Source organism: Myotis myotis, unplaced genomic scaffold (genome assembly GCF_014108235.1).
Source record: "Myotis myotis isolate mMyoMyo1 unplaced genomic scaffold, mMyoMyo1.p scaffold_m19_p_1, whole genome shotgun sequence".
In the NCBI taxonomy this organism is placed as follows: domain Eukaryota; kingdom Metazoa; phylum Chordata; class Mammalia; order Chiroptera; family Vespertilionidae; genus Myotis; species Myotis myotis.
This window is the reverse complement of record NW_023416313.1, coordinates 202,848,398-202,869,196: the sequence shown is the minus strand read 5'-3', so window position 1 is coordinate 202,869,196 and position 20,799 is coordinate 202,848,398. Positions and strand designations below refer to the sequence as shown.

The following is a 20,799-nucleotide window of genomic DNA, read 5'->3' as shown; positions in this document are numbered from 1 at the left end:
CCTCTCTCGCTCTTTCGCTCTTTTTCTTTCTATTAATCCTCACCGGAGGATATTTTTTCCCCATTGGTTTTCAGAGTAAGTGGGAGCGAGGAAGGGGGAGGAGGGAGAGAAACACCACTGTGAGAGAGAAATGTCCATGGGTTGCCTCCCGCAGGCACCCCTGACAGAGGCAAGGGATGGAACTGCAACCCAGGCACACGCCCTTGACCGAGAATGGAACTCAGGACCCTTCGCCGGTGGCCAAGGCTCTAACCACTGAACAACCAACCAGAGCTGTTTTGATGTCTCTGCTTTTGCTCAGTGATGACACTGCCATCTGCCCTCTGTCTGCTCTGCCATTGGTGATACCAGAAGGAGGTGGCTGTTGGAGTAATTGGGCTTCATGCTGCTTTGTTCCTGTTTAGCGGGAGAGCGAGAATTCCAAGTATGTGACTGAAATCACCTGCTTTCCCCTGGGTGGAATGTTGAGATGGGCTTACATCAAACCAAGGATCACCATCATTGAATACCCTTGCATCAGGGTGGAGTTGGCTTAGCCTGGACGCCTAGGGCGGTGGTCAGCAAACTCATTAGTCAGCAGAGTCAAATATCAACAGGACAACGATTGAAGTTTCTTTTGAGAGCCAAATTTTTTAAAGGTAAACTATATAAGTAGGTACATTGTTATTAACTTAATTAGGGTACTCCTAAGGCTTAGGACAGTGATGGCGAACCTTTTGAGCTTGGCGTGTCAGCATTTTGAAAAACCCTAACTTAACTCTGGTGCCGTGTCACATATAGAAATTTTTTGATATTTGCAACCATAGTAAATCAAAGATTTATATTTTTGATATTTATTTTATATATTTAAATGCCATTTAAGAAAGAAAAACCAACCAAAAAAATGAGTTCGGGTGTCACCTCTGACTCGCGTGTCATAGGTTTGCCATCACTGCTGTAGTCTATAAGAAAAAGCTGACAAAACAAAAAGCACTGTACTGTTTTTGGCTTTCAGGAGAAAAAATGTCAAGAATTGCTTTATTAAAAAATGTAATTGAGGAAATAACACCATAATCACAAGGTAAAGCATTTTTTATTTTAAATACATTAACCTTTAACAAAAAGTGTAAGTCATTGTTTATTTTCACATTAATCATTGTTAAAATCACTTATGTAATTCATCTAAATAATGTTTTGCCAGCGTTAAAAACTAAATCATAAAGGCCCATGTGTGTAACTGATTTCAAGATTCCCAAGGGCCCACCAGGGAGCCAGCGAGTCCGATGCAAAAGCAAAGAGTCCTTCATTTCAAGCTAGCTTTTGAGCTCCCCATCCACCACACTCACCAACACAACGGCAAGCCAAGTGGCCGAGAGAGAGAGAACTCTGTGTGGAGAGAGGTTTTATAGGGGGTTGGGGTAAGGGGAGGAGAAAGGACTGTGGGCCCTGCCGATTGGCCAGGCGCAAGTCGGTGTCTTGTTACACAGGATGTGGTCATATCTATGGCGACTTTCCTTGATTGTCATTGGTTAGTTTAAAGAAGTCTTGGGTGTGGCTAGCAGAGGCTTGGCTTCTGGGAAGAAGCCTTGCTGAGCACATGGCCAAAGTAAGATGGAGGGCATAGCCCTTACCCTGGGGCAAGGTGGAGGGCGTAGTCCTCGCCCTTTCATTCCCCCCTTTGTCTTGGAACTTCCGGCTCAATCATGAGATGGACTGCATTTCTATTTCACCGTTGCTAGAGGCCCGTACTGGGCACACAGAACTATCAACTGAACTATTCCTATACGCTTAACAAATGGTCCAGTGGAAGGGAAAGAAACCATTTTAGATTTAACAACTTCTATTGAAATAGGATTTTTCTTCTTAAAATTCCTCCATGGCTATCAAAAAGCCAAATCAAGTTTAGTTTATCTAATAGTATTTGCCTTGAGGAGGCCTAAGCATTCCTGTTTGTTAGGCTAGGTTTAAATTTAGAGTCTGTTCCTTCATTTTTCTGGGTATCATTTTCAGCTGGACCAAGTCTCTTCTGTTATTTGGTTCCTGGTCTGGGCTGGGCATGGGAAGCAAGAAGCAGCCATGGGGACAGGAGACCTTCCTCAGAAGGGGCGAGTGTTCAAGCCCCTGCACCATTGGGGGGGTGAGGATCTGTGCCCCACCTCTGTTGAACCCCAAGTTCTCTCTTACTGGCCCCCGGCTGTGCCTGTCTTAGGTTGCCCCACCCTGTGAGGTCTTACCCGTCTTTGACTACCAGCCATCTCTGGGCCAAGTAGGGTGATGTGGGGTTCAGTTCTGTCTCCTTGTTAGCCTATGCCCCTGTGGCCTCCACGCCCAGCACCTGCCTTGGGTTCCCCTCGCCTGCTGGCGGGTCCCTGCATTGATCACATATCTTGGGAAACCCAGGTTTCTTCTCCACAGAGGGCCAAGCTTACGCCATTGGGCAAGAGACAGATCCATGGTACCAGCTTTTCATGAACCCAGCTTGAACGGAGAGCTCAGACAACAGCTGTAAAAACATACTGATCTACTCTAAGATTTTCTGACTTTCCTTGCTAATTCCTTTTCATGGATTTAAAACAAAACAGTAACTGTTGCCATAAAACCTTCTTTCTATGCATAACCATGCCTCAGACCTTCTATTCTAAACAGGATTTTTCCAGCTTTATTACCCCTGACATGGGCATGGTGACTCAGGCCTGCAAGACAGTATTACAGGCTGCCAACCGTTAACTGTCTCTCAACAGAGACCAAAACCTGATGGGCACCCTTCCCTGCCCAATTGGGCACCTGCCCTCTTGGCAGCTAGACACCTTTTACTTTTGGGGTTCACCCCACACAGTCCCCTTTCAGGATAACCAACATACATTCAAACCTGCAAGAGAATCAAAGGTCAATATAACATATCAATACAATGAAACATAATATTGGCATCATTGCCACTTCAGGCAGCCAAATCTTCTGCTACTAAACATGTGATCCTATAAATTGTCCTTGTCTCTTTGGAGCCATGTCCATGAAGATGTAGGCATTATCTAAGTGTTTTACACAGTATTGTGGGGGCTCCTGGTGACAGGAGTGATCGCGAGTCATGTTACCAGCATCAGGCAGGTTGAGCACGCCGTAGCTTGAGCTTGAGCGGGTTGCATTGATCTTGATCGATGCTCCATTTGGTGCACGGATGGGACCGCTGACTGGACGTGAGTGTAATGGACCCAGGTCACAACGCCGTCTACCTTGAGAGCGGTGGGGATCATCAGGACCACAGTGTAGGGACCCTTCCAACGTGGCTCTAGGGTCTCCCGGCGGTGCCTTCTGATGTAGACCAAATCTGGTCTGTGCTGATGAGGAGTTGGGGTTGGGCTGGTCTCGTAGATGGCGCGGAGGCGCGGCCAAATGCCCTCGTGCACCCTCTGGAGCCCTCTCAAGGAAAGAGATTGTTAAAGAAAAGCCACCCAGTCCCCGCCAGTCTCCGAGTCAGATTCCTCCCCTCTCTCTCTCTCTTTTTTTTAATATATTTTATTGATATTTTAGAGAGGAAGAGAGAGAGATAGTTAGAAACATCGATGAGAGAGAAACATCGATTAGCCGCCTCCTGCACATCGCCCACTGGGGAAGTGCCCACAACCCAGGCACATGCCCCTGACCGGAATCGAACCCGGGACCTTTCAGTCCGCAAGCCGATGCTCTATCCACTAAGCCAAACTGGTTTCGGCTGATTCCTCCTCTCTTGGAGAACTTCAAAGTCCTGATGGCTTTTAGGTAACCCTGTTTATTAGTTACAGCGCTCTGCTTTCTTGCCTTTCTACCAGTTCCCTTTGTGGCAGAGCAGCAACCAGGCCTCTTTCAAGGGAGTGCACTAGAAGTGGGTATCAGCCTCTCCTTTGCTAGCAGCAGCAGGTACCAAACCCTTTCAGTACATTTGACCAGCTTCATTCCCGCCCACCTTTACAGATTCTAAGGAATTCAGCACAGGCAGGGGGAAGGGCCCATGAAATCTCTGCCCTGAGGAACTATGAGCCCCACCCTTAAATGTCCCAATCAGACTAGAAAAGCCACAAATACCTTTTAAATCTACCCCAGAATTCAAAAATCCCAACCCAGCACTCAATACAGAGATGTTTACTAGTTAGGCTGGCCAATTCCACCTCTGACAGAGCAAGCGCTCTTGGGGAAAGCCGCTTGGGGCGCTTTGCTTTCGGTCAGAGCACTCAGCCTTAAAGAAATCAAGCGTGTGCCCCTTTTTTTTCCCACAGACTTCCACACTTACATGACCCAAGTAGACATACAAACATCAAATAAACGTTTATACTTACACCCTTTCAGTGAACAAGTACTTTTACAGTCTTGGGATGTTGGGCAGATAACAGGAATATAGCCCAAGTCCCCTGATGGGGGCCTGACAGAAATAGATGTGGGGGCCTCCCTTTCCCACATCCCAAGACAGGATTCTTGACCTATGTCTCATCCAGATAGAAATGGTACTCATATTGAACAAGGAAATCAAGACTAAATAGACACAATGACTAGATACATTCCCCATTAAGAACTTTGAGGTGCATGCCACATTTATACCACAAAATACCAACAAATCAGTTTCAGTTGTGTCAAGATACAGAACAAGTCCCTGAACAGAGGCTGTAGAAAACTGCCTAGGAATGCTTCTTCTCTACCTTTTTAAAAGATAGGCCAGATTCGAACCCTTAGCCAGTACTTTAGAAATTGGATTACTGCTATCAGTTCCTTTTAAAGACTTTAACATTACCTTTAATTGTCCTTAGTTTAAGGAAAGCAGGGTTTTCTAGATTTAAGAGATTAGCTTAAAAATAAATCCGAGAGGCAAGCACACTTCCTGCCCCATCCACATTTCTACAGCAAAACTCCGCCTTAAAGCTCCACCCCTGACTAAATCAGAGGGAGGGGCCTTTGCTGTTTAAACTGGTCCTTGCATCAAAAATCTTCAACTGAGGTCACAAAATCAATCCTCCCTTCTCAATCAGACCAATAAGCAAAGGCATTTAGTTATTATAATTACAGAACGTTTCCCAATTCAATCTGAACCTTAAACTTTTAGCTGGCAAGTCAAGTATTCAGCATTTCTCAATCCTTAACCAACAGATTTAATCCTGTCTTCTAGATTTTTCATGAGGCAAATTACTTTTTACTTTCAAGCGGCTCTGGAAAACCACATTTGAGCCTTGCAAGACAGGCTCTGGCCTACCTGGTCTTTTCAGATGTAAATTGACCACATTCTTCCTTGGGAAGGCAGCCTTAGCACCCTTCAGTTAACATTTAAAAGCTGTTCTTTATTATGGAAATGCCAATCCTTCTGATAGAATCTAGCTAGCATCTTTTTTTCCTGGGTGAATGATTAGTCTTGGAATTCATCCTGCACATTTGAAAGGAGATTCCACCTTAAAACTCTATCCAAAATCAGATGGTGCGCACATTAGTTTTAAGCCAGCTTTTCTCCTTACACGTGCACAGAAATCCCAGACGCATTTACTTGGGGAGGGGGTGACCTGTTTTCATAGATCTTCACTGAGACGGCCGCCCAACCGCCACACAAAAGAGGGGGGAGGGCAGTCCCCCTCGCTCCACACTCGCACACTTTCACCAGACATTCATTCAGAGTTTAAACCATAACAACTTCCCAACTCCTGAGGGAGCTCTAAAGCCTCCCCCAATCTCCTTGAAATGATCAATCACAATACCCAAAGGTGCAGTCTGAGTCTATCCCATAACATCCGTCCAGTACAAACACAGAACACTAAACAGGGCCCGAAAATACAGCCTTCCAACTCCATGGAAGCAACTAGATGTTGGCCTTACACCAAACCGGCGGGAGCGACCCGCCTCGTCTCAAATCCTCGAGGGGCATACTCATCCCTCGTGAGGGGCATATCCATCCCTTGGGAGGGGCATACTCATCCCTCCTGGGGAGCGGAACGTCTTCCAACTCTCCCCCGCCTGTGGTCTTTCACGGCGCGTCCGCCTAGACCCCTCAGGCACTTACAGATTCCAGAAATGAGCTCACACAGAACAGAACACACAACGACACAGACACCTACCGCGGTCAGTCAGACTCTTCGGATCGGGGGTCCCTTGATGGTCCTGGGAATCCCGAATGAGCCCCCAAATGTTGTGCCCAGATTTCAAGATTCCCAAGGGCCCACCAGGGAGCCAGCGAGTCCGATGCAAAAGCAAAGAGTCCTTCATTTCAAGCTAGCTTGAGCTCCCCATCCACCACACTCACCAACACAACGGCAAGCCAAGTGGCCGAGAGAGAGAGAACTCTGTGTGGAGAGAGGTTTTATAGGGGGTTGGGGTAAGGGGAGGAGAAAGGACTGTGGGCCCTGCCGATTGGCCAGGCGCAAGTCGGTGTCTTGTTACACAGGATGTGGTCATATCTATGGCGACTTTCCTTGATTGTCATTGGTTAGTTTAAAGAAGTCTTGGGTGTGGCTAGCAGAGGCTTGGCTTCTGGGAAGAAGCCTTGCTGAGCACATGGCCAAAGTAAGATGGAGGGCATAGCCCTTGCCCTGGGGCAAGGTGGAGGGCGTAGTCCTCACCCTTTCATAACCGGAAACATAACTTAAAATTTATTTGTACTAGGAGAATACTTATTCATCTAAGAAGATATCAAAGAACTGAAAATATATTTGCTGTGAAAATTTTTAGTAGTTTTACAGCTAAGTAGTAATCTAGTAATTTATAGCTAAGATGTTCACTTCCATTCTTTTTTGTTTGTTTTAAATGTTTCTTATTGATTTTAGAGAGAGGAAGGAAGATGGAGAACAACAGAGAAACATCCATGAGAAAGAAACCTCAATCATCTGCCTCCTATGGAGATGGAGCACGAGATCTGGGCATGTGCCCTCTCCAGGAATCTCACCTGTGCCCTCTTGGTGCATGGGATGACACTCAACCAACTGAACCACACTGGCCCTTGTTCACTTCCATTCTTGTTTGTTGTTTTTAATCCTCGCCTGAGGATATTTTCCATTGATTTTTAGAGAGAGTGGAAGTGAGGGGAGAGACAGAGAGAAACATCAATGTGAGAGAGACACATGGATTGGTTGCCTTCTGTAGGGCCAGGGATTGAGCCTGCACTTGAGGTATGTGCCCTTGACTGGAATTGAACCCTCAGTCCTTGGGCTAACACTCTAAACACTGAGCAAGACCACCTAGGGTTCAAATATGATAATATTTTTGATATTATATGGTGTGAAAAGCCACGGCCAGAGTGACTTTCGGGTTCAAAGGCTTGGAGGAAGAGCTGACGCACAAATTAAAACACACGACAAAAAATAATAATTTTGAAATTATGGGGGGAAGCCAGGGAAAACTCAACTGCAGTAGTCAAGTTCCACTGAGTCTCCCTTCCCAGCTGCTTTTATTTACTAGAATATACAATTGCCTTTTAGGAATGCAAACAGACATATCAATGGTAATGTTTAGTAAACAGTAAGAGTATCAGGTTTTGGGGGAGTTTGCTTTAGGCCATTGAGTCAGCAGTAGGTAATGCAAATATTCACCCTGTGAATATCAAGAGCCCAAATTCAGCCTTCTGGCAGACTTCTCCCATTTATATTAATTACTGTTGATCTCGGTTTCTAGCAATATGCTTTTCTTGTATGTTAGATAATCATTTATTTATTTATTACTAGAGGCTGGGTAAACTGATTTGTGCACCAGTCGGATCCCTCAACCTGGCCTTTGGGATTGGGCTGAATCTGGCTCTCTGACATCCCCTGAGGGGTCCTAGATTGCTAGAGGGCACAGGCCAGGCCAAGGGACCCCACCGGGGCATGATCGGGGCTGGGGAGGGACTGCAGGAGGGCTCCAGGGCGTGTCTGGCCCATCTTGCTCAGGCCTGATTGGCTGGACTCCAGCAGCAAGCTAACCTACCAATTGGAGCGTCTGCCCCTGGTGGTCAGTGTACGTCATAGTGAGTGGTTGAGTGGCCTTAGCATATCATTAGCATATTATGTTTTGATTGGTTGAACGGATGACTTGATAACCGGATCTTAGCATATTAGGCTTTTATTATATAGGATTAAACAAATTCAACAAGTAATAGTAAATAATTAAATAATTACTGAGCATCAATTATGTACAAGTCACTATTAATCAGTATTCTCACTTTTCCTTTCAGAACTAAAGCCTTGTGTGTTGGGAGAGACTGAAAGGTATGCCTTGTCCATCTGTTATGTTTTCTTTTCCTCCTAAACAACTGAAAAGGCATGTAGTTGACAAAAATCTTGAAAATTCTTTGGTAAGTTCATTTTAACAGTGAGGAAGGAAAAACTAAGTATTTATTAAAAAGAAAAAAAACTACATTTACACACTAATTGCAACCACGGTTCCCAGGATAAATTAACATCAGAGATACCACACAAATAAAAGATTACAGTGTTGGTGTGATTATTCCAAGTGTTTGTGGAAAAAAATCTGGAGTTGCTTCCAAGCATCCACCTGGGCCATGGCATGAGCCCTGGGCTCTCCCCCCCAAATGACATTTGTGCCCAACAGGGAGTGCAGGGAAGCCCGGCACAGGGGGAAGTAAGGAGGCTCAATGTAGTGCCCCACTCCTGGGTAACAGATTATCTGCGGCTTCTCCTTACCATGGGCCTGTAAGCGTTTAGAGGCCTCATTAGCAAAGAATTCACTCTTCCAGTTGTGGTCATCCTGACCTACAAGGAACAGGAAGGTGCTCTCAGACCTTTCCACAGGAATGAAACTCTTCTGGTCGGGTCCTTCCAAAGGGCTGTTCAGGACATCCAAAATGTCTGCAAAGCCGTCTTTGGTGACCTTGATTCGATTTTGGTCGAAACCTAGAGGCTGCAAGGTCTCCTCCTTGTAGTGTAAGGCTCCTCCGACATTGGCCACAGAGCCATTGATGATGACTGCAGCAGTGATGCCCTTCAGGAACGAGGCCATGGAGAGGCAGAGATCACCTCCTTTAGAAATCCCAAGCAGCCCAACTCCTGGGCCCTTTACCTGAGATAAGGACAGAGGAATAATAATGAGCCCATGAATCAGTCTGGTGAGTAGTGCCTGGAATTGGAAGTCAGTTGGAACTGCGCCTAATCTGGGCTCTGTCATTTACCAAGATTTGCAAACTAGGATATTTACTTATTCCTTCTTTCTATCTTCCCTTCCACCGTTTCTCCATCACCATTGTTGGTGACTTTAGCCTCTCAGTTCCTTGACCTCCATACTTCCAATCACTTTTTTCCTACCCCACTTCAGCCACCCATTCCCATTGTCATAACTTTAACCAAGTCATCATCAATAAATACCTCATCTCCAAAATCTCAGCTGCAAGCATTCTACTCGCTAATCACCATCTTAAATACTTCTGTTCAGCCATTTTAGTACCACCTGCTTCCATTTCTTTGAGACCTTGACTACCTTTTTTTTTTTTGCTATCAGTATCTCTCTCATGTTCATTTCCTACCTCATCCAGTTTAGATTTCAAACTTCATTGTTATTATCCCTCCCTTAGCTAATACCCTTCTTCCTTTGGTCATACTTGTTTGGAAAAGTGATAACCTTGGTTAAATCCACCTTCACTTCCTCTAGGCCTGCATTTGTACAAATAAACATTGAAGGGAAAAAATACACATTTGTGCTGGCAAATCTTTACTTTCATGACCACAAATTTCAAATATGCATTCATACTGCCCATCACCTCTGCCACACTTCACTGTGTTTGCTTTTCACTTCTCCAATGACAGTTTCATACCTTCTCCTATTTGCTCAAGCCTCTTGAACCCCTCTCGATTCCCCTTCAGTTTCAGCTCTTCATACTTCATGGAGAAAATAGAAGCTGTCCAGTAGGAACTCTTCCTCATTTCCCCCCTGCCAAATCTTCTTAGTTCTGAATGAATTGAAGCTCTCTGCCTTCCTTCCTGGTTCCAGAAGTATCTCTGTTTTATCAAAGTCCCTCCCTCTGCTTGGTTTGGGATCCCATCCACTCTCATTCTCATAGTCTTTGCTCCTACAACTACTTTTCTCTTTCTCCTCCTTCATAATGTTCTTCTCTCCTGGCTCATTCCCATCAGCGTACTTCATGCGGTAGTAACTCTTATATTTTAATACCAATTCCTTGACCCTCAAAGCTACTCTGCCATAGTTTTGTCTTTCACAGCAAAATTGTGGAGAAAGTTATTTGTAGTTGTTCCCTTTCTTGTCTTCTAATCTCTACTTAGTCTCCTCCAGGGTAATTTGGATTTGCAGATTCTACAAGGACTGATCTTGTCATAGTTACCAAAATCCTGTATTTTGAATGGCCATTTGATCTCTGAACAGCAGTTCTTTTTTCTTCTCATGGCTTCTAAAACAGCAGTTTTGATTGGTTTCAAATATTTATTCCTCATGAAAGTGCTAGGAATTAAATGATATTATTATCCCAATTTTTCAAAGGAGGAAACATAAACTAACCCCAGAGCTAGTATTTGGTGAAATCAAAACTCAAATTTAACTTTTCTCTATCCACATCTTATTCTGATTGCACTATACTGTATCACTTTTTCTAAGAGCTCCTATACTTCCATTTACCATGAGCTCTAACTGAATTGTAAATTAATCTTCTGTTCCTGATACAGTGGTTCTCAACCTTCTGGCCCTTTAAATACAGTTCCTCATGTTGTGACCCAACCATAAAATTATTTTTGTTGCTACTTCATAACTGTAATGTTGTTACTGTTATGAATCGTAATGTAAATATCTGATATGCAGGATGGTCTTAGGCGACTCCTGTGAAAGGGTCGTTCGACCGCCAAAGGGGTCGCGACCCACAGGTTGAGAACCGCTGCTCTGGTACATTAAACTGGGGCCAGCTGGAGGCAGTGATTCCTTTCCCCCTCCCCTCTACTTCCTGTGTCAAACACAGGAAGGGTTCTCAGATGTGTTGGAGCTTATTATAAGCCACTAGAATTTAAAATTCCATAATGCCAACTAAGAACTTCTTTACTAGTAGGAAATATGTCATAGTAAAATATGATTGTATAGAAACATGGGAAGTGACTGTAAAAGGTGGTATGTTGTGGTAAGGAGGGGCTGTCATGAATTAGTCAAGTTCTTAAAAACCAAGGGCATTTATGAAGAGGAGACCTGATATGTAGACCACAAAACTTAGAGAAATTCCAACCTGAGGGTGATTAAGCAGGTAGTTCACAGCTTCTTCAAAGTACTCCAGGTGGAGGGTTTCTATGCTCTTGGGGAGGTCTTCATAGCCATAATAAGCCAGAGCCATCACAGCAAAACCCTTCCCAGCCAGTAGACTAGCTCGATATTCTGGAAGGCCACCTCCAACTCCAAAAATGTCCACAATCCCAGGAAAGGGTCCGGGTTCTTTGAAAGAAACAAAACACAAAACTAAACTATTCTTGAAACACTTTTTTTAAAAAAATTAATTTTAGAGAGACAAGAAGGGAGAGAGGGAGAGATAGAAATATTTATTGGCTGCCTCTTGCACACCCCCTACAAGCCCACAACCTGGACATGTGCCATGACCTGTGATCTGGTGCGTGGAAGGACACTCAACCGAGCCACATCAGCCAAGCTATTACTGAAACTCTACAGCAGGCATGTCAAACTCAAAGGCTAACACGGGCCAAATAAATAAGGGTTAAGTTTACGTGGGCCGCAAAAAAACAAAAGCTTCAATTTTCATAGAAATGTAGGTTTATTTCAATAGAGACATGCTGAATACAAAGGGCTGAAATAAATGAGTAATCGTTAACATAAAATAGAACATTTTAATAAAAATTAATATTTTTTCTTGAACATTAACTTACCAGACACTGAATAACTGCACAGATTAATAAGCGCAACACAAATAAACCTATTTTTCTTGTTCTCCAAATGCGAAATATTTCCTGTTGCGCACACCAAACAAATCAGGCCAAGATTAATGACATGGCAATCGGCTGCTAAAATATTCGCTGCTAATATTAGTGGAGAGAAATGGTGCGCCTGCACGTAAGGTGAGTAAGGGAAATGAATGCAACATGATTATAGTAATCAGTCACTAGTGAACATTGCAGTTTGTTAATAATTATGTATAACAGGATACTGTAAAAATTAAGTTATGAAATTTGTATTAAAACATTTCTTACATACCGTTATATTAGCTGTGTCACAAAAATATTCGTTGTGGGCTGCATGTGGCCCGTGGGCCGTGAGTTTGGCATGCTTGCACTACAGTGATGTCAAAAGCCAATTGTTGCCTACTTGGTAATGTCAAAGTTTTCTTCATAATCAGAAATGATGAAAGACCCTTGGTCTTTAGAGATCCAGACAATGGCATAGACTAAATCCACATTCCCCTCTATACTCAGAGCCTCAAAGCCCCACAGACTTTTACAAAGATTATGTATTACTTTGTGGTTAAAAATAATTTACAGACAATGAAAACAGCAAAATCATTGCCATCTCCCCCAAAATTGACAATGCCAAATGTTAGCGAGAGTGCAGAGCAATTGGAACCCTCATACATTGCTGGTGAAAATGCAAAATTATACAGCCACTTTGAAAAACAGTTGGGCAGTTTCATATAAAGTTAAACATAAACTTACCATATGATCTAGCAACCTCACTCCTAGGTATATTTGCCAAGGAGAAATGAAAATTTGTGTCCACACAAAAACTTGTATTGCAAGTGTTTGTGGTGACGTTATTCATAATCTTCAAAGATTTGAAACCTAAATGTCCTTCAAGTGGTGAGTGGATAAACAACCATATAATGGAGTACTACTAAAAAACAAGATACATCGAGCAACACAAATGAATCGCAAATGCATTATGCTAGACAAAAGGCTACGTACACTGTATGATCCATTTCCTGGGTACTTTGAACATTTACAGAAAAAGCTTGTATTTAACGTGCAAAATTTAAAGAATAATAATAAAGCAAACACTTTATAGCTACAATTTTAAAAAACTCAGTACTAAGCATCAAAGGCCCCTGAATATCTGTGCTCCTTACCTTCCTTTCCACTGTCTTGGCTTTTATTCTCTTGATTTTCTTTACCATATTACCACTTATGTGTGCATGTGTTAAACAGTATTTTGTTTATTGTGCCTATTTTTTGAATTTTATCTACATGGAATGAAATTGAATGTATTCTGGAATTTGATTGTTTCTTTCAACAGTTTTTGAAGTTCATTCATGACTCTTGTGGCTGTAGTTCAAGCATTTTGCTGCTGTAAACATACCTTAATTTATCATTTTTATTGTTTTTGGACATTTGGAATGTTTGCAGTTGTTTTTGCTCTTACAAACAATACTTCTTGGTGCACATAAACCAGGAGTAGACTGATATAGTCAACTTTCTAAGTAAAAAATTGTTTTCTTGCCCAGCCAGTGTGGCTCAGTGGTTGAGCATTGACCTATGAACCAGGAGGTCATGGTTCAATTCCTGGTCATGGTATATGCCCAGGTTGCAGGCTCAATACCCAGTGTGGGGCGTGCAGGAGGCAGCCAATCAATGGTTCTCTCTCATCATTGATGTTTCTATCTCTCCCTTCCTCTCTGTAAGCAATAAAGATATATAAAAAATATTTTAAAAAATTATTTCCAGCCCTGGTCAGTTGTTCAGTGGTTAGTGTTGGCTTGTGGACTGAAGGGTCTCAGATTTGAATGCCAGTCAAGGTCATGTACCTGCAATGCAGGTTCAATCCCTGGTCCTGATTTGGGCATGTATAGAAGGCAGCCAATTGATGTGTCTCGCTCACATGGATGTTTCTCTCTTTCTCTCCCTCCTGATACCTCCCTCCCTTCCACTTGCTTAAAGAAAAAATAAATGGAAAAAATATCCTCAGTGAAGATTAACAACAACAAAATTTTTTTCCAGGAGTAGATGAATATATTCCTTTTAGCAGTGTGAACTCCTTTTCCTCTACATACTTATTAACAATTGGTAATATTAGACTTCTAAATTTTGAGGGTTTGAAATGTATAGTTTTATTTTGCATTTCCCTGATTCCTAATAGTATAAGTATCTTTGTTTTAAATATATTTTATTGATTTTTTTACAGAGAGGAAGGGTGAGGGATAGAGAGTTAGAAACATCGATGAGAGAGAAACATCGATCAGCTGCCTCCTGCACACTCCCTACTGGAGATGTGCCTGCAACCAAGCTACATGCCCTTGACTGGAATCGAACCTGGGACCCTTGTGTCCGCAGGCCAACGCTATATCCACTGAGCCAAACCGGTTAGAGCTATATAAGTATCTTTTTAAAAAAAAAAAAATCCTCACTGAGGACATGTTTGATTTTAGAGAGGAAGGAAGAGAGAAAGAGAGAGAACAAGAAGTGATTTGAAAGAGAAATATTGGTTTGTTGCCTTCCATACTCTCCCCGATTGGGACCAAACCCTCAACCTAGGAATATGCCCTGATTGAGAATAGAACCCGCAACCATTTGGTGTACCGGACTATACTCCAACCAACTGAACCACTTGGTTAGGGCAGGATAAAGCATCTTTTTATTTTTTCATTGGCCAATTGCTTTTTATGTAATGGAAAAATTATCCAATAATTTCAAAAGATTTCCAGTTAATAGCAAGAGGCCTTCCTCCTTCATGCTAATTTTCTTAAACCTTAATATATATACTGTGGGAGCCTGGCCTGTATGGCTCAGGGGTTGAGCCTCGACCCAGGAACCAAGGGGTCACCAGTTCAATTTCCTGTCAGGGAACATGCCCAGGTTTCGGACTCCCCAGTAGAGGCTGTGCAGGAGGCAGCCAATCGATGATGTTTCTCTCTAATTGATGTTTCTATTTCTCCCTCTCCCTCTCTCTCTAAAAGTCAATAAAAACATATTTAAAATATATATATATATTTATATATATATATGGTGGGAATTATAAGCAAAGTTATAAAATTGAGAAACCTGTAAGAAATTAAAAATTTGAAACTTCCTATAAATGGTTTTTTAAAAATTACAACTGTCTGGAAAATATTATGCTAAGTGAAATAAGTCAATCTGAGAAAGACAAATATCACTTATTTGTGGAATCTAATGAATAAAATGAATTGACCAACAAAATAAGACCCAAAGCATGAAGGCATGGAACAGATTGACACACCTCAATGTGGGACTGGGATGAGAAGAGATAAACCAAAGAACTTATATACTTACTAGAGGCCAGTGCAGGGATTCATGCACCAGTGGGGTCTCTTGGCCTGGCCTGTGGGGATCTGGCCAAAACCAGCTCTCCAACATCCCCAGAGGGGTCCTGGATTGTGAGAGGGTGCAGGCCAGGCCGAGGGACCCCACTGGTGCACAGCCAGAGAGGGACCGCGCGAGGGCTCCAGGGTGTGTCCAGCCCAGCTTGCCCAGTCCCCATCGGCCAGACCCCAGCAGCAAGCTAACCTATGGGTGGGAGCGTCTGCCCCCTGGTGGTCAGTGCACATCATAGCAACTGGTGCAATGGTGGAACACTTAGCATATAAGGCTTTTATTATATAGGACTAGAGGCCTGGTGCACAAAAATTTGTGCACTTGGGAGGGAGGAGGGGAGGTCCCTCAGCCCGGCCTGTGCCCTCTCACAGTCTGGGACCCCTCAGGAGATAACAACCTGCTGGCTTAGGCCTGCTCCTGGGTGGCAGAGGGCAGGCCCAATCCCTAGGTGCAGCCCCTGGTTGGGCTCAGAGTAGGGCTGATTGGGGAGTTGGGGCGCCGCCACCTGTCATGCACAGAGCAGGGCGGATCGGGAGGTTGTGATGCCACCCTCAGTCACGCTCAGGGTAGGGCCGATTGGGGGGTTGGGGCACCGCCCCCTGTCACACTCAAGGCAGGGTTGATGGGGAGGTTGCGGCGCCTCCCCCTGTCACACACAGAGCAGGGCCAATCAGGGGGTTGGGGCGCTGCCCCCTGTCACAGAGGCAGGGCCCATCAGGGGGGTTGGGGAGCTCCCCCCTGTCACGCACAGAGCAGGGCCCATAAGGGGGTTGAGGAGCTCCCCCCTGTCACTCACAGAGTAGGGCCGATAGGGGAGTTGGGGCACCGCACCCTGTCACACACAGAGCAGGGTGGATTAGGGGGTTGGGGCGCCGCACCCTGTCACACTTGAGGCAGGGCCGATGGGGAGGTTATGGCTCTACCCCAGGGGTGGGCAAACTTTTTGACTCGAGGGCCACAATGGGTTCTTAAACTGGACTGGAGGGCCGGAACAAAAGCATGGATGGAGTGTTTGTGTGAACTAATAAATTCAAAGTAAATATCATTACATAAAAGGGTACGGTCTTTTTTTTTTTTTAGTTTTTTTAATTTCAAACGGGCCGGATCCAGCCCGCGGTCTGTAGTTTGCCCACAGCTGCTCTACCCTATCACACACAGAGCTGCAGGGTGATCAGGGGGTTGGGGTGCCTTCCCCTGTCATGAACAGAGCAGGGCAGATAGGGAGGTTGTGGCCCCGCCCCTGTCACACACAGAGCAGGGCCGATTGGGGAATTGGGGCGCCACTCTGGAGGACAGGATATCTTTTAATTGACCTCGCAGTTTTGCAGCTGGCAGAGCCACCTCCCAGCCAGCCTTACATTCCATTCCTGTCGCCTTGACATGTTAAGGCCCCACGGACCTCTGGAACATTGGGAGCCAACTCCATCCTCTCAGTAAAAGCGGATGAGGCAAAAAGAAAAAAGAAAAAATTTGAAGCGGTGTCACTCACCTGGCGGCAGGAAGAGCGTGGCGCGCACCCGACCAGCGCGCACCGGCTCCCGCCGCACCCCAGGTGCAAGGAAATCGCGCTCGTGCACCGTCCGGCCGAGGAGCCGCCCTCGCTCGGGCTCGTGGCCATCGAGCACCTCCAGCTCCACGGCGAAAGGCGTCTGCACGTCACGCTTCACCAGCCGCAGGAAGGGCTTCTCGGGCTCCATAGCCCAGAAGAGCCCCATGGGCTCGAGCCCGGCGAAGCTGCCGCCCAGGGCGGGCGCGCGCGTCAGGTCCAGCTCGCCTCTGTCATCCGCGCTGTAGAACGCGTGGGCCCGGAAGAGCGCGCCCTTCTCGTCGCGCAGGGATGTTCGCAGCGTGACCGGCTGCCCCCTGGCCAGGTCGTTCACAATGATGCGCACAGGCTCGTCCCAGCGGCTGCGGCCCGCGGGCTCCAAGGTCACGGTCGCCGCCATCCTGGCAGGGGCCCAAGAAGCTGGTACTTTAGCACTCAACTTTGGAATTCTGGACCGTGCCCAACTCCCCAGGCCCCGTCCGCAGAGTCCAGACGCTCGCAGGACAGCAAGAGATGAGGCCATCTTTTTGCGACTTAATTTCAGACCTCGGATCAACTGAATGGGGATCTGGAGAAAGTTAGAACTGGTGTTTGAGAGCCTCTAATGGCAGGCCGCCCATCTGCAGGCTAAGCGCCCAATAGGCCAGGGCAGCCTGCTAAATTCAAACTGGCCCTGCCAATCAGTAGCCTACTTTTTTGTTGTTAACCCTCCCTGGAGGATATTTTCCCATTTATTTTTAGAGAGAGTGGAAGGGAGGGGGAGAGACAGAGAATTATCCACGTGAGACAGAGACACATCAATTGGTTGCCTCCCTCATAAGCCTGACCAGGGCCAGGGATAGAGCCTGCAACGAGGTACATGTCTTAGACAGGAATCGAACCTGGAACCCTTCAGTCCGCAGGCCAATGGTCTATCCACTGAGCCAAAACGGCGAGGCAGTAGCCTATCTTTGAAAGCAAGAGAGATCAGACACACATGAACATGCTCAGAGCCTCCTGACTGAAAAACCTCCACCTTTTTTTGGGAAAGAATTTCCTAGTTCTGCCTCTCAAAAGCTCTTGGGCCTATGCAGTGGATTGTACCAGGGTTGCCCCTGAAGGAGCCTGCACAAAGCCGTCTCCAGTTCCCACTCTTAATGGCTAACTAGTGCAGGGCTGGAATTGAGTTTTAGCACTTGGTTGATAATAATCATAGGTCTTTTAAAACGTGCAGTGGGGTATTTTGCTTGTAGTATTTGTGCATATGATTACCTTCCACACCATGCCACATCTAAGGGGCCTGGCATATTACTGTGTGAGCAAAAACAGCCAAATGAGGTAACAATTATTGTTATATACTGGATTCTCATGTTATTGCTAGGCAAATGGTATCTCCTCCTCATCCTGGATGTGAGGTGAAAACCTTTTCCTACTTTTTCATAAATTATAGATTTTACTCTGTGGTGGATTTTTTTCATCAAACTTCAGGCCTCTTCCAAGACCTTGTACTTGATTTTACATTTATAACTTCATATTCTTTTTAGTAGAGAAATCTGCAAACTGTATATACTTTAAGCCCCCTATATTTTAAACAAACAAATTAGTAACCTAAATTGTCAGGAGGCAAAAATACAGAAAAGCATTTATTTGGGATTTAAAGGAGCTGCAAATCTGGGCACACTGATTCAGGTAGCAACCCAAAGTGTCTGCTACAGAAGTCAGGGGATTTTTAAAGGCAAAAGGAGAGTTTGCATAATTCATTCATAAAGAATTTAAATTGGTGCTGGCACCAGAAAACGAACCTTGGCTAAACAAAATTGCTAAAGCTATCTCGAAGTAAAAAGTCTATCTCTGTGAGGAGTTGCAGGTGTTCTTACAGCATCCTAGAATATTTATAGTTTTTCCTATTTCAAAAGTTCATGTTCTGTCCAGTAAGGATGTGCATAAGACCCCTTTCTTTAATGGCCTCTCGGCTCCATTTTAAAGCTCCTTAACACAAGTGACTTCATTTTATTTCACATTTGACAAAATAGAGAGCCAGATATTTCTCCAGCAAAATAGCTTTATTCGGGAACAACAGATACTTGTAATTTGAGGCATGCAGTCTAAAGGTAAACCACTGCAAGTCCAGAGAAATGCTCCTTTATGGACCTGGGAGGGGCAAAGGGTGTTGCTTAAGGTCTCTGTCTCCCTGAAGAGCACTGTGAAGCTTGCTCTACCACAGTGGTTCTCAACCTTGGCTGCACATTAGAATCACCTGGGAATCTTTTTAAAATCCTCATTTCTGGGCCTCATCCTCCGGAAATTCCGTTTCTTTGTTATGGGGTGAGGCCACAACGCTAGTAACAAAGAAACAGAATTTCCGGAGGATGAGGCCCAGAAATCAGGATTTTAAAAAGATTCCCAGGTGATTCTAATGTGCAGCCAAGGTTGAGAACCACTGCTCTACCAGAACATGGTTTAAAAAAATTTTTTTTAACAGGACTCATTTGGTTTTAGTCAAGCAAGCTGTAGCCACCCACAGAAAAGACTGTCACTCATGGTTTAGATTAGGTTAACCACCTGGTCTTGAGACTATTGTCCAGACTACCCAAATTCAGCACACCTGGCTAATCTCAAATCCTGCTCAGTTAAATCTTCCTTGTTAATCCCAAATCATAATAATCTCTCTTGCCTCCAAAGTCACATTTCCCTTGAAACCACTCACCTGGTCCTATTATTCTGCCTTGTAAGGGGTAAGAGCATTGGCCTCTGCAGCAGTAAGAATTGGGCTTGAACCCTTGCTTATTTGAGTAAATTTCTTAACCTAAGTCTCATTTTTTTCATCTTTAAAACAGAGATAATGGCAGTATCTATATCACTGCATTTTTGTGAGTACCTGCCATTAATAAGACATGTAGCCCTAGCCTGTTTGGCTCAATGGATAGAACATGGGCCTGTGGACTGAAGGGTCCTGGGGAAAGGGCACATGCCAAGGTTTCGGGCTCAACCCCAGTGGGGGGCATGCAGGAGGCAGCCGATCAATGATTCTCTCTCATCGTTGATGTTTCTATCTCTTTATCCTCCTCCCTTCCTTTCTGAAATAAAAAATATACTTTAAAAAATAGTAAGACATGTAATGCTCCAGCAAAGCGCACCTCTTTTTTTCCCCTTAAACTGTAAGCCACTTCAGAGCAAGAATCCTTAGTGTCTGTATCATTACTGGTATTCTTCCTACCATATAGAGTTGTACCAAACAAGATAACATATTTGAAATACTTAGCACAATGCCCAGCATAAAATGCTCGATAAACATTAAAGATTATGTCATACTTTTGTTCCTTGGTAATGACTAACACAGAACCTTACATAGGCGACAAACCTGGGCGTGATTTCCAGCCCTTCCTAGTATCAACCTCGGTTTCCTCATTCCCATAAGGGTGATGAAACATGTAATGCATATTCAGTACTTAATACAGTATCTGGCAGCCAGTGGATGCTCAATTAATATTAGGCTAGCTCCCCCCCCCCCCCCCAACCCCCACATTCCCCAAGGTCCTGGTTCCTTCAGATGGCCTGCAAGCTGGCAGCTCCTCCAGGATGAGAACTTCCCAATACGACAATCTTTTCTCTTTTTCCCCCCTTTTCTTTCACTTTTAATGTTGACATTTATTTTAGGTGCTCCTCTTGCCCCCCCTTTGCCCACCACTTTAGCCTCTCCTCCTGCCGCCTCACAGGGGCTCTGAGGTCCCGAGGAGTCTGCGGGATCACACTCATCGCCCCGTACCTGGAAACCCCAGGCTCTCCACATCCCTCCCGTCTTCCTTCCTTCCGCCCCATTTCCTCTCCGCCCTCCCCAAACTCCATTTTTCGCCCTTCTTCACACTGCACTCCCTTTCGCCTATGAATTCCCAAAGCTGTTCCTTTCTCAGTCTCCCCAGCCCCCCAATTGCCCTGCCCCCCTCCCCAGACACCCTCCCGCTCCCACCAGCCCACCTGCACTTTCCGCCCCTTCAGCGCCCCTGCCGCCGCCGCCGCCGCCGCGCCGCGTCCAGTCCTCCGGCCACAGCCACAGCCGCTGGCCTTCTGGGGGCCTGTGCACCTCCTGGCCGCTGAGGAGGCCTA

At 45.1% G+C, this 20,799-nt stretch overlaps 1 protein-coding gene across 3 annotated transcripts; it reads right to left on the bottom strand.

Moving 5' to 3' along the window:
• Window positions 1-7,952: 7,952 nt before the first annotated feature.
• On the bottom strand, window positions 7,953-20,799 carry LOC118657803 (acyl-coenzyme A thioesterase 1-like). 3 transcript variants are annotated; one of them, XM_036312442.1, is made up of 4 exons: window positions 20,671-20,799; window positions 16,660-17,284; window positions 11,132-11,334; window positions 7,953-8,976 (listed from the first exon to the last, which is right to left on the bottom strand). In XM_036312442.1, exons 2-4 carry the CDS (start codon window positions 17,237-17,239, stop codon window positions 8,401-8,403), a joined length of 1,359 nt encoding a protein of 452 aa, XP_036168335.1. In that variant the 5' UTR covers window positions 17,240-17,284; window positions 20,671-20,799; the 3' UTR covers window positions 7,953-8,400. The 3 variants fall into 3 exon arrangements, with proteins under 3 accessions (XP_036168335.1, XP_036168343.1, XP_036168346.1); XM_036312450.1 differs by having other exon boundaries at window positions 16,660-17,117; window positions 20,671-20,788; XM_036312453.1 differs by lacking the exon at window positions 16,660-17,284.